The following is a 13484-nucleotide window of genomic DNA, read 5'->3' as shown; positions in this document are numbered from 1 at the left end:
AAACAACATTTCCAGTGTAGATTATGCAAGTTATTTTTTGTTAAAAAAAAAATTGGTTTGGAACAACATGAGGATGAGTAAATGACAGAAATTTCTATTTTGGGGGAACTATACCTCCAAGCTTTGGTGTATCTGAGAAACCTGCCATTTTGTTTTAAGAGGAAACAATGAAATCTTTCCTTGATGGTTTTGAGAGGAAGTCTTATGACCGTTTTGATGACGAGGTGTTAACAACTGTGTGTAGGCTACATTCATGCATTTACCAGGAACCTTTATCTGAAAGACATTGCATTAAAACTATATATTTAGCATTCCTTCAAAGTGAGCTACAGGAACACCACAGGTAAGTGTAGCTGAAGTTGGTTTGCTCACCATCCTACTTCTGTCACCACAGACACTACTTCCTACTTCGGTCACCACAGAAACTACTCGGTTACTAGCGTAACCTCAGTTCCCTGAGATAGGGAACGAGTATTGCGTAGCTATACGCAGTGGGGAAACTCCTTTTCCTCGATTTACTGAAGCTTTTATGTAAAACGCATTTGCAGCTGCACAGCTAGCACCTTGAGCGTCTGGCTTGCTCATAGGCTGTGCTGCAGCAACTGCACATCCAATGGCGTGGGCGCCTCTGACGTGTAACCAATGAGCATTATCACATGTCAGAGCTTCCCAAGGGGGCGTGGCCTTTGCCTATAATAGCCCCCCGAATTCGCCATTATAGCAGGTTTCACGACTGAAGCGACAACTCACCAGGTTCCTATAGTGCGGCCGGCTACGCAATACTCGTTCCCTATCTCGGGGAACTGAGGTTACGCTAGTAACTGAGTAGTTCCCTTTTGAACGGTCACTTCGTATTGCGTAGCTATACGCAGTGGGGACGCCATGCAAAACGCCGCACCAGAAGTAACTGGTTGCCACTGAACTCAGGACCCCTGAGCCAATAGACAAGCCGAAACCATTATATATATCAGACCGGACACCGTCGGGTCTTATAAATAAATATGTCAGTAACAATACCAACATAATATACTAATGAACCCAGACACCGTCGGGGCTATCAGCATAATACTATATAACAAGCAAGCAGGTTTTATATATGTGTATGAATGGTTATGCACAGTAACAGTGTAGACAAGACCATACATCGTCGGGCCTTTTTCATACCGAAAATACCTTCGCTTGTAGAGAAGGCACTTCCATGTTATAAAATTTCATAAATGTGGAAGGCGAGGACCAGCCGGCCGCATCACAAATATCTTGAATGGGAAAGCCAGATGACCAAGCCCACGACGAAGCCATGCCTCTAGTCGAATGGGCCTTAATACCTATGGGGCAAACTTGACCCACCGAGGCATAAGCCATAGATATGGCGTCCACAATCCATCTAGACAGTCTTAGTGACTGGATCACCCTTGGATCGGCCACCAAAGCAGACAAAAAGCTGTTGACTGTCTAAAAGACACAGAATGCTCCAGATAGATTCTCAGCGCTCTGACAGGGCAGAGAAAAATTAACCTCCCCATCCTCAGCAGAAGGGGGAAGAGCTAATAATGTAATGACCTGTGCTCTGAACGGCGTTGAGAGCACTTTGGGTACATAACCATGCCTAGGTTTGAGGTAGGGGTGTGCTCAAAATATCGATTCTTAGATACATACCGATATAATAAAAACAGATACAGTATCGATATTCTAGCCCTTAGTATCGATACTCCGCCCAGCCATTAGGGGGCGCAGCGGCGCCCGCGAGTTTAAAAAAACTGAAAATGAACTCAAAACTCAAAAAACTAACAACAAGAAAATGTCGAAGATTTTAGAAGCGCCGTTGTCCCTAAAGGCAGATGTTTGGACACATTTTGGTTTTAAAGCAAAGGAAGGAAACCAAGGGATCGATAAAACAAATGCAATCTGCAAGCATTGCCAGGCTTCTATACGCTACACCGGTAATACAACTAACCTGCGCGCCCATCTGCAAAGACACCATGCAGACAAGCTAGCTTCGCCGCAACCCAAAAAGACGCGGGACCCCACGCAAACTACTTTGGACAACACAACATCCAAGCTTCCATCTAACTCAGTCCGTGCACAGAAGATTACGGAGTCTGTGGTAAAGCCCGACCGATATATCGGCAGGCCGATATTATCGGCCGATATTAGGCATTTTCAAAACTATCGGTATCGGCATTTATAACAGCTGATAAATGAATATTTCAAAAATAAAATAAAAACGGACGAAACACCCTTCAACCATGTTATGAGTGTTGGCGTTGTATAGTTTGTCCACCAGAGGGCACTCTACACCGTCCCTGTTGGCAACACTCGTGTATAACGCGCCACACATTCAGCAACCTGTTGATCCAGCCAGAGTCGGGCAGAGAGAACCGCGAGTGAGATCAGCGGTGAAGTGTGTTCATGGTGAGTTGGTCACGACTCACGAGACACACATTGCTTGAATAACATCCCTATCAGTTCTCTTAACTCAAATAAGGATGACAAAATTCGTGACTCATGTCCAGTTTTGCTGCGGTTAAATAAGCCGAGAGTGAAGCGGAACAACGCGACGTAGGCTATATTCACATAAAATGTTAACACTGCAGTTCACAAAAGTTCATAATGTGCATGTGCTTTAATGCTTTGTCGGTTAAACATTTATTTTTAAATACTGATGCGCTGTTCTAACGTGTGCGTTTCTCAGCGCGTACATGTGAAGCTCACATGCACTAAAAGCCTTTCTACCAGCGCCTGGATACTGGACTAAGTTATCTTTCGAGTATTATTGTGCTAATACTGTTAAATACACACAAGACTTACATAAACAAAGTCGGTTGTCTAAAGTAAAGGCAAAAATTGAGAGAAAATCTGCTTGTCAAATGCGTGTACATTAGACGTGTCGTGCTCAGCTCTTAAAGAGACAGTAGCAATTGTAAACACACTGCCGCTTGTCCTTAAAGGGATAGTTCACCCAATAATAAAAATGATCTCATTATTTACAGGCACTCTAATGTTGTTCCAACTGTATTAATTTCCTTCTAATATTTTACTAATATTAATAGTTTGAAGAATGTGGGTAACCAAACAGTAGCTGGTCCCCATTGACTTCCAAAGGAAAAAAAATATACTATGGAAGTCACTGGGGTACATCAACATTTTGGTTACCCACATTCATCCAAATAACTTATTTTCAACAGAAGAAAAAAACAACTTGAGAGAGTAAATTATGACAATTTGAATTTGTTGTCAATTTGAATGTGAAATTGTTGTTTTTGTTCAAAGGACTAAACGTTTAGTCTTAAAAAAAAAATCTTAAGTTTGTATTTTTATACATTTTATTTATCAGAACTTTAATATATTTTGATGTTCCTCTGTTCTGTTGTGACAATAAAAGAAACAAGTTTCTTTTTAAAATGCATTATCATATTATTTTAGTTAAAACTCATAACTACAAATAACTAATGTTAGGGAAATTTGTTAATGTTTTGTTGCGCGTTTCTGAAAAAAAATTTAAAATAAATTTAAAACCAACAAATATTTGTACCGGTATCGGCCTTCAAAATCCTTTATCGGTCGGGCTCTAGTAGCCATCAAAAGTTTGTACACACCAATTGTAAAGTGTCCAAACTTACTGTACTATAATACACATAAATAATATTGCTACTGTATTATAATATACACATAAATAATATCGGCCGATATATCGGTATCTGGCTTTTTTTTATCGGTATCGGCATCGGCGCCCAAAAATCCATATCGGTCGGGCTCTAGTCTGTGGTGCATTATATTTGCAAAGGTTTATGTCCCTACAGTGTTGTCGAGAACACAGGCTTTCGCTTTATGATCAACACTTTAGATCCCCGTTATGTGATCCCTACCCGCAGCTACATGACCGACATAGCAGTACCGAGGATGTATGACAAAGTCAAAGACAATGTTAAGTCAGCGCTGAGTTCTGCCCAACGAGTGGCACTGACTTGTGATGGGTGGACATCGCGAGCCACGGAAGCTTTTGTTACAATCACTTGCCATTACGTTAACGAGGAGTGGGAACTGATGTCGCACGTTTTACAAACGCGGGCCCTGCACGAGAGCCATACGGGGTCAAACATAGCAGAGTTACTGAAAGCGGCGCTGGAGGAGTGGGACCTCGTATCCAAAGACCCAGCTATTGTGACTGACAATGCCGCAAATATGAGCGTCGCAGCGGAGCTTGCCGGTATGTTGCATTTCAGGTGCTTCGCTCACACTTTAAACCTTGCCTCGCAGCGTGCACTGAAGCTTCCTGCTGTCGCTCGTTTATTGGGACGTGTTAGACGGATATCCACCTTTTTTAAGCGCATTACCACAGCCAGCCACGTACTTCGACAGAAGCAGAAGTTGCTCGAGTTGCCTGAACATAAACTGATCACTGATGTTGTGACGCGCTGGAATAGCGCGCATGATATGCTCGAGCGCTTTCTTGAGCAGCAACCCGCTGTTTCCGCTGCTCTTCTGTCCAGCGAGATTAGGAAAACCGAGAAAGAAGTTTGCACCCTATGTGAGTCGGACATTACATCTGCGGAGGAAATAGTGGATGCAATGAAGCCCATGAAGATTGCTACTCTTGTAATAACAAAAGAAAGCTCTCCAACACTGTCAGTTGTGGCCCCTCTTCATGCTCAGCTCATCCAGGATTTCCAAGAGAGCAGAGCAGATAGTGAGATAGTGAAAGAAATCAAAGCGGCTATTTGCCAAGATTTGAGCAAGAGGTACATGGATCAGCAGAAAGAGACCATGTATGTATGTTTAGCACTCGATCCAAGATTCAAAGCTTTGCCCTTCCTTCCTGATGATGAACGAGGAAATATACTTGAGAATTACTGCAGAAGCTCGAAGAATTCAAGAAATATTTCAGGTAAGCCCTTTCACTGTCATTAACATTAGCATTACATGGTTAAAAAACATGAAAAACACACACACACACACACACACACACACACATATATATATATACACCAAGTGTAATAAAACGAAATATTCAGTTCATAATTTCAAATTCATAATAGTATGTTAGAGCTTAAAAACTAAATGGTTTCAAACATATAATTCATGGTAAGCACTATACTAGCAAAACAATATATTGTAAAGGTTTGTCAGTTCATCGCATTAAATAAAAGGCAAACTAACTATTATATGTCTTTTGAATATGCTCTTTATAGAATTAACTATGGGTTTATTGATTAAAAAAAATCTGTATTTTGCATAACAGGAAGAGGCTGAAGTGATACCAGGAGAGGAGGACAATCATGTGGAAGACAAGGATGACATTCCTGCCAGCCCACCACCCAAGAAGAAAAAGGACTTGTGCTGTTTGGCTGATCTGCTTGGTTCAACTTACAGTGCAGGTCCTGCGGTGAGACACAGAACCACACAGGCCCAGGCAGAAGAGGAGATGTCAAGGTACAAGGAAGCACCACCCCTGTCTCTTGCTGAGGGAAGTCCACTCAGTTGGTGGAAAGAGCACCAGAATGAATATCCACTAATGTCACGCCTTGCCAAAGTGTACCTGTGCATTCCAGGGACTAGTGTCTCCTCGGAGCGCGTTTTCTCTACGGCAGGCGATATTGTAACCGCACAGAGAAGTGTACTAAGCTCAAAGCATGTTGACCAACTTCTGTTTTTGAACAAAAATCTTAAGTCATAGGATAAAGCTAGCATTACCAAGAGTATCCTCAGGTTATTGTTTTGTTGCTGCAGTGATTTTTGGTTATTGTTTTATTGCTGCAGTGATTTTTGTTCAACCTGCCTTTTTGAGGACAAACCTGGTTTAGCCTTAAGATTTTAAAAATCCATCCTGTTATGATGAGGTAGATCTGTTGTTGTTAAAGCAAGATGTAGCATTTAAGTGATTTCATAGTGAAATATGTTATGGCAGTACATGGTGTCACAAAAAGGAATTATAAGAAGATTTAATAAGAAGTTAAGAATAAGAAGAATAATAATAAGAATTAAGAAGATTTTGTGCTTGTGTGAGCTCAGACTGTACCCTTGGAAAGTTAAATGTTGACTTGTGGTAATTTCCAGATTAATACAATTTGTGTACAATTAATCAGAGCACTTAAAGTTGCAAATATTTAAGCAAAATGCACTTTGTTATAATGCACTTTTGTCTTTAATAAATTTAAGAAAAATGCAGAGTTCTGTTTGTTGAGTAAATGTGTTCAGCATTAACTAATTGGCTCTGGCCCATGTATTTTTATTGAATGTACGTATCGTACGTATCGAATCGTGACCTGTGTATCGAGATATGTATCGTATCGCCAGGTTCTCCAAGGTATACAGCCCTAGTTTGAGGATGATCTTAGTGTCACCTGGACCAAACTCCAAACCTGAACGGCTCACTGAGAGAACCTGCAGATCTCCTACTCGCTTGATAGATGCCAGTGCCAACAGGAGAGCAGTCTTTAGCGAGTGAGGTTTAAGATCAACCGACTGGAGCGGTTCAAACGGCGGGCCCTTTAAAGCCCCCAGGACCATGGACAGGTCCCAAAGGGGCACAGAAGGGGGTCTGGAAGGGTTGATTCTCCTAGCATCCTTCAGAAACCGCACCACCAAATCATTTCTTCCTATTGATTGGCCAGCCACCAGAGCATGATGCGCTGCAATAGCTGCCACATATACCTTGACCGTGGACGGGGAGCGGCCCGCGTCCAACAGCTCCTGCAGGAAGGAGAGTACCACAGATACCTCACATGACTCAGGGTTCACACAGTTTTTCGAGCACCAGCTGGAAAAACCTGCACATTTCAAAGCATATAGGCGCCGAGCAGATGGGGCCCTGGCTTCAGAGATAGTCTTTAGGACCTTCCCAGGAAGGTCCCTGGGTACCCGTTTAGGGGCCATACATGGAGGGCCCATAAGTCGGGTCAAGGGTACCATATCGTCTCTTTGGCCTGAGAGAGGAGGTCTTTCCTCATCGGAACAGGCCAAGGGACTGTGTCTGATAGCTGAAACAGCTCCGGAAACCACGGTCTGGATCTCCAGAGAGGGGCCACCAGCAGGACTGGGCACCCGCTCTCCCTGATCCGTTTGATGACTTGTGGAATCATCGAGACAGGGGGAAAAACGTAAAGGGGACGGTTGGGCCAGTGATGGGACAACAAATCCCTGCTTTTCGAGAAGAACATTTTGCAATGGGCGTTGGATCTCGAGGCAAAAAGGTCTATTTCGGCCTCTCCGAACACACTCCATATCAGACGGACCGTTTGTGAGTTCAAGGACCACTTGCCTAGGGGAGTGCCCTGTGAGAGCATATCCGTGCCCAGATTCTGAACGCCCGGGATATGCATTCAGATTGGTCTGTGCCCATATGAGGAGGTCTCTCGCCATGGCATACAGGTTGCCTGACCTGATGCCGCCTTGCCGATTTATGTAAGCTACCACTGACATGTTGTCCGTGCGGACCAGGACATGGTGACTTTTTAAGTTTGACAGGAATGCTTTCAGGGCCAAACCAACCGCTTTCATTTCTAGAGAGTTGATGTGTAAGCTCTGCTTCGTGCTCGATCAGAGGCCGGAGACAGGCTTGCCCTCGTGCAGCGCACCCCAACCCAGGTTGGATGCGTCTGTAAACACCACTTTCCTTCTGGAAACTACCTCCATGGTCACACCCTTGAGGTACCTGTCCTGAGCCCGCCAGGGAACCAGGGCTCTTAAACAACCGTGATTCACCATGATGCGCAGGCTGCCTGACTGCCATGCATAGGTTGGCACCTGGCGTTTCAGCCAGTGCTGCAGCGGGCGTATGCGCAGTAGTCCCATACAAAGTACTGACAAATGCCGCTGCCATGAGACAGAGAAGTTTCTGAAATTTTCTCACGGGTGCGCGCTCTGAACGAGGCTGCTAGCGTCTGCACTCTCATGAGCCGCGCTGTCATCGCCACAGAGTCTAGAACTGTGCCCAGAAAGACTACGCTCTGGCTGGGGGTCAGTTTGCTCTTGGTAACATTGATTGTGAGACCCAGGCATTTCAAATGGCCGAGAATCAAATATCTGTGAGCTATTAGCTCGGTTCTCGACTGTGCCAGCACTAGCCAGTCGTCGTGATAATTCAACACGCGCACTCCCTGATGTCTCAGGGGAGAAAGCGCTCTATCCATGCACTTCGTGAATGTACGGGGTGCTAGGGATAGGTCGAAAGGCAGAACTGTGTATTGATAAGCTTGACCCTCGAAGGCGAATCTCAAGAATGGCCTGTGATGAGGGTTTATCTGAATATGAAAGTATGCATCTTTCAGATCCATCGTGACCAACCAGTCCCTCGGGCGAATTTGCGCGAGGATGTGTTTGATAAGTCAACATTTTGAACGGCCGTCTCATGAGAGCTTTGTTCAAATGTCTCAATCTAGTATGGGTCTGAGACCTGCGTCTTTTTTCGGAATTATAAAATAACGGGTGTAGAACCCCGAGTGTGTTTGCGCGGGGGGGGGGGGTTCATTTTATCGCCCCTTTTGCTAACAAAGTCTGTACTTTGGTGCGAAGCACGTAACCCACGTTGCTTCTCACTGAAGACTCGACAACCGCCTGAAACTTTGGGGGTCTGTGAGCGAATTGGAGCGAGTAGCCTCGCTTTATAATGTTTATGACCCAGCTCGACACATCGGGGATGGTTTGCCAGGCCCACATCCGTGTGGCCAGGGTTTGATACACAGTTTGGGATGGGCCGCCTAACACAGGGGGACCTGATACCCTTACATTGTGATTTGTGCACATACTGAGTGTTGGACTGACTGTACAGGCTTTTGTATGGGGAAAAGTCAGTGTAACAACTGGGAGGGGGCCGCCTAGTGAAGGGGGACCGTGAACCCGTGTGTTGTGATTGTGAAACATACTCTTTTTGTGCTTTACGTGGGTCGCCGTGAAACGGCGTTTGTTTGTAGAGGCGCGCGCAGTGCAGTGGGCCTGTTGACAATAATAAAATCTCCAGCCGCCTGAATTAGACAGGGAGCTGTGAGAAGTGTCATGGGGTTTTGAGCAGTGACTATTTGTGGCGGCGCACGCTTCATAGCGGGCGTGCTGACTGCAGTGATAGTATGTGGCATGAGTGGCGCGCTTGTAACAGGCCTAATGACTGATTTGAGAACGTTCCCAGCTACCTGTGAGCGGGAGCTGTGGGGGAACATTTATTTCTCACTCTGTTTGAGCTGCTGTAAGAACAGCGATAGTTTGCAGCGGTGCACGGTTTAATGGGCCCGTAGACTGCAGTTATAGCTCTGTTAGAATCGTGATTTAACATGACTAGCTGGCCATGCTTCGTCCAATTGCACTCCTGCTGGGTTTAGATGGGGGGCGGGGACAACGTTGAGCCCTACCAACCTATTTCCCGGACGTTGCCAAAGATGGTGAGTCACGCGGGGGCGGAGCCGGCATGAACTTGTTCGCTTTGATGAAAAGATTTAGTCCAGTCAAGAGGCGCGAGAGTCTCAGAATCCACCACTGACAGAGGGGGGGATTGACAGAGAAGAACTCTTATAATACTTAGAATGGCAGCTAGTTCTTGCAGTGAGAGAGAATGGTTTCAGCGTGGTTGATTCCATGCATGAAAACCGCGCTGTTGTGTCTGAATAACGGGAGAAGGTTCTGCGTGATGAACAGAATTGTAGCGGTAGCTCTCGTGTCGTAAAGAGAGATAGTGCACATCTGACCGCGCGCTTCTTCCGTTGCTGCTCAATGAGGGAAGGAAGCAGGCAAGCGCATGAGAGAGCATTTTCAGAGAAAAACGCGCTTCTGTGTGACGTGCAAAACAGAGGGCGGGGTAGCTCTCCTATGTTGTAAAGAGAGCTAGCCGCGCGAACATCTACCCGCGCGCTTCTTCCGTCTAGGCTCGACGAGGGTAGAAAACGGGGGGAGCGCGAGAGGCGGTTTGCCGTCCAAAAGGAGAGCTAGCCGCGAGCGCATGATGTAATAAGCCCGTAGGCCTCATGCAGATGCATCCGCACGTGGCACACATCCGCCGGCAGAGTGCATTTTGCGTGGAGAACTCCCAGGCACGAAATGCAGCTCGCGTGTCCATCGGCCTCGTGCAGCTTACCTCTGCACGTGGCACAAGATGAACCAGGCATATTAGAAACACTAAATTGCCAGTAAAAGGATATGTATCGACGTCGCCGGATAGCCACAGGTGAGACGGCGTCAGGGGAAAACGACAGAAAGGGTGTAGTCCGCTGAAATAGATGCTCGCTCAGGCTGAAGGGCTTGTTCAACGGCGAAGCTCAGTAAAACAGTCAGAGACATGAAGTTGTCGCTGAGGGAGTGATATCAGCTATATTGGCGAATTTGGGGGGCTATTATAGGCTAAGGCCACGCCCCCTTGGGGAGCTCTGACGTGTGATGATGCTCATTGGTTACACGTCAGAGGGGCCCACGCCATTGGATGTGCAGTTGCTGCAGCACAGCCTATGAGCAAGCCAGACGCTCAAGGTGCTAGCTGTGCAGCTGCAAATGCGTTTTACATAAAAGCTTCAGTAAATCGAGGAAAATGAGTTTCCCCACTGCGTATAGCTATGCAATACGAAGTGACCGTTCGAAAGGGAACTACTTCCTACTTCCGTGATATGCATATACATATTTGATCTAGTATCTGAAATTCAGCTCTCCAGAGACACAAGATCAATGGCAGGACTAATTTTCTTAGTCGATCGTCGGGACAATTTACGATCGACAATCGATTAATCATTAATATTTTATATTAAAAATCATTATTTATTTAATTTTTTATCATTTAAAAATGCAATGAAAATACAAAAATACAGCGTGTTTATTAGAAGAAGATCAACTTGTGGCTAAAGCAGCGGAGCCTGCAGCTGCGAGCCGGCGTTCTTAAACAGTAGGGCTCAAGGGCTGTAACGATATGTGATATGAAACCGAAATTGCGTCACAGATCCAAAAACCCAGTGATGTAGTGGTGCCTGCAGAAGTGGGTATACCTTTAATATATGCCCCCACTAGTTTTTTAAGCGTCCCAGCAAAGGATGAACGTTCTGTGTTATAAAAAGTGACATTAAGACTAGTTTTGCATATTAGTTCACCCCAAAATGGGCCAGTAGTATTTTCACATTATCACTTAACTTTTGCTGCATGAGATAAAGGATCATTATGAAATTAATATTAGCCACAGAAGAGGTGCAGTTTTTGCAATTAAAACTGGCTTTTAATTATTTATTATTACTAAATTCCTTAGTCCATCCACACATGAAAATTGGACAATAGCCTATTCAAGGGATCACTGTATGTTGTTGTGTTACTTTTGACCCACCTGTGTGTCGAAAGTAACATGAGCAGTCTTAAGTTCAAAGTGAAATTATACTGAAGTCCTTCTACATTTTTACAAAATACCACCTGGTATTGATAGACCACAATTATGAGTGACTGACCACAGCAAAAATATATCTGTCTAAAACATCTTTTCAAATTGTTTTTCTGAAAAATGGTACTTTCGCCCCTGCTCTCCCCTAGTTCAAACAGATCATATGCATATAAACGGTGTGAATTCATCAGGGTGTTGCTTCTCATAACACCTAACTGGTTTTAAATTTCACATGCAACTGGTTTGGATCTTTTTTCTCTTCTTCCTGTCAGGCATGTTTTTTCTATCTATTAGGCTATTTCTTGACTCCTTTGAGTTGGCTTCTGAGGTTGGTTTCACCTTAGTTTTACAACAAATATTTAATTTTCAAGAGAATTCACACGTTTTTATTTTTTTTATTACATCCAATGAGTTAAAATCCATAATGAATATTCGTGAGTTTCACAGGATATATTTTTTAATTCTTGTTCTGTTCTGAATACGATCAAAGGTGCAGTGTGTGAGATTGACAGCTAGCGATTGAAATGGGTACTGCAGTCCAAATCCAAAATTTTGGAGAGAATGGTGTCCACCGCCTCCTCCTGCTCGGACACGCTCACGCGGGTTGCCAGATTGAGGATACGCAACAAGAACGAGCGCAATTGACAATGGAAGGCGAGGAGATGCACACTATTATATGCTCAAATAGTAAAATAGAGTTTTAATAGTCCTGTCCCTGTGAAGACTTTGGGGCTTATTGTATATCGACTAATGGCTTTGAGATTGTCAGAGAGTGTTTGCTTTGTATTGAGCATTATTTACCTGTGCTCTTATCCAGGGGCCCGTTCTTCATACGTCGCTAACTCAGTTAGCTGGATTTGATTATTGGCGATTTGGCATGATCTTGGATTGTTTGGTTCTTCGACGCTCATCCTGGACTTGCTGTCATAGCAACATGTGCGCAATCTTAAACCTGCTCGGGAGCAGGCTTATTTCATGTTAACAGGATTAGACCGCGGCTTCATAAGCGGAGCTGATACGGGAAGTCCAGCGATAGTGCACTTTCTGAGATATATATATTTTTTTTCTCGTGACTCGTGAGATTGTCGTTTACATTATTAATTTGTTGGAAACGCACATTTATTTTTCAACATGTCGGAGTCGGGCTTTAACTACAGCACAAACTGTTTGCATTGCCCTAAGATTATTTGCGAGTGGCTCTTTCTTTTACATATTGGAGATTTTGTGGCATTTCCAAGCCATTTTTTAAGAAGATCATGCAATCATGACCATGCCGATTACAGTATATGTCACTCAGGCATCACTACGTGATTGGTAGACTATTAGGCTACATAGACTGCCACCAAGGCCTCAATGAAGGGGATTATGTGAACAGAAAGGGGATTCACAATGTAAATGTGCAGCCCAGTTACTAGTGTGATTCTTAATATTCCAGATTAGTAATATTATATCAAAAAAAAAAAAAAACAGTTGACTAAAATCTTCCATATCACAAATGTGAAAGAAAAATGGCCAGGATCTGTGCATGACTTAAGAATTTTCAGAGATTCACATTTATGCACATTATTTGAAAGTGGTAAGGAAAGTTCCACAATTAAATATCAAGCTCACTGTATTACATACACTTATGCTGATCCTAACAGAACTGCATATTTTAATAGGTGATTATGACATGTTCCTGCCTGCAGACAGGTGTTTTATGACCCCATTCCTTGACCCAAACCAGTTACAATGCAGCTCCAGGACAAGGGCACACAATGAAATGAACTTTGGCTAACTAAAGGGAAGATTTCAGTGTCTGAGGGTTGCACACCTGACAGGGCCTGTGACATTACTGCATGTGCCATATTACACAACATTGCCAAAAAAAAAACACTTTTCATTAAATGTTTATAATAAAAGACAAATATGCTTAGTTCCTTGAGTTTTATTTCAATTGTTCTTTGCAAAGAAAAAACAGTGGTCAAGTGCCTGCAACAACAGATATTAGACGCATGCCTCATGCAACAAATAAAAAGGAAAAGTTGGTACACTGCCCACCTGTAGGCCTATGTCTCCTCTGTCTGTGCAGACTCTTCTGTAGGCCTTTTTGTAGATGTGGAATCCTGCAACTTATATTGCAGCCATAAAGCATACAAGTATAAATTAA

The 13484-nt window shown here is 44.0% G+C and overlaps 1 protein-coding gene across 1 annotated transcript; it reads left to right on the top strand.

Annotated features, from left to right (window-relative positions):
* Positions 1-3828: 3828 nt before the first annotated feature.
* On the top strand, positions 3829-5674 carry LOC308690332 (E3 SUMO-protein ligase ZBED1-like; the record flags this gene model as incomplete). Its single annotated transcript, XM_081364736.1, has 2 exons — positions 3829-4770; positions 5240-5674. 2 exons carry the CDS (start codon positions 3829-3831, stop codon positions 5672-5674), a joined length of 1377 nt encoding a protein of 458 aa, XP_081220862.1.
* Between the last annotated feature and the right edge of the window lie 7810 nt (positions 5675-13484).

Source organism: Scardinius erythrophthalmus (assembly GCF_964197995.2).
Source record: "Scardinius erythrophthalmus genome assembly, chromosome: 5".
NCBI classification, from domain to species: Eukaryota; Metazoa; Chordata; class Actinopteri; order Cypriniformes; family Leuciscidae; genus Scardinius; species Scardinius erythrophthalmus.
The sequence above is the reverse complement of the archived record's forward strand: the minus strand, read 5'-3'. Positions and strand labels throughout refer to the sequence as shown.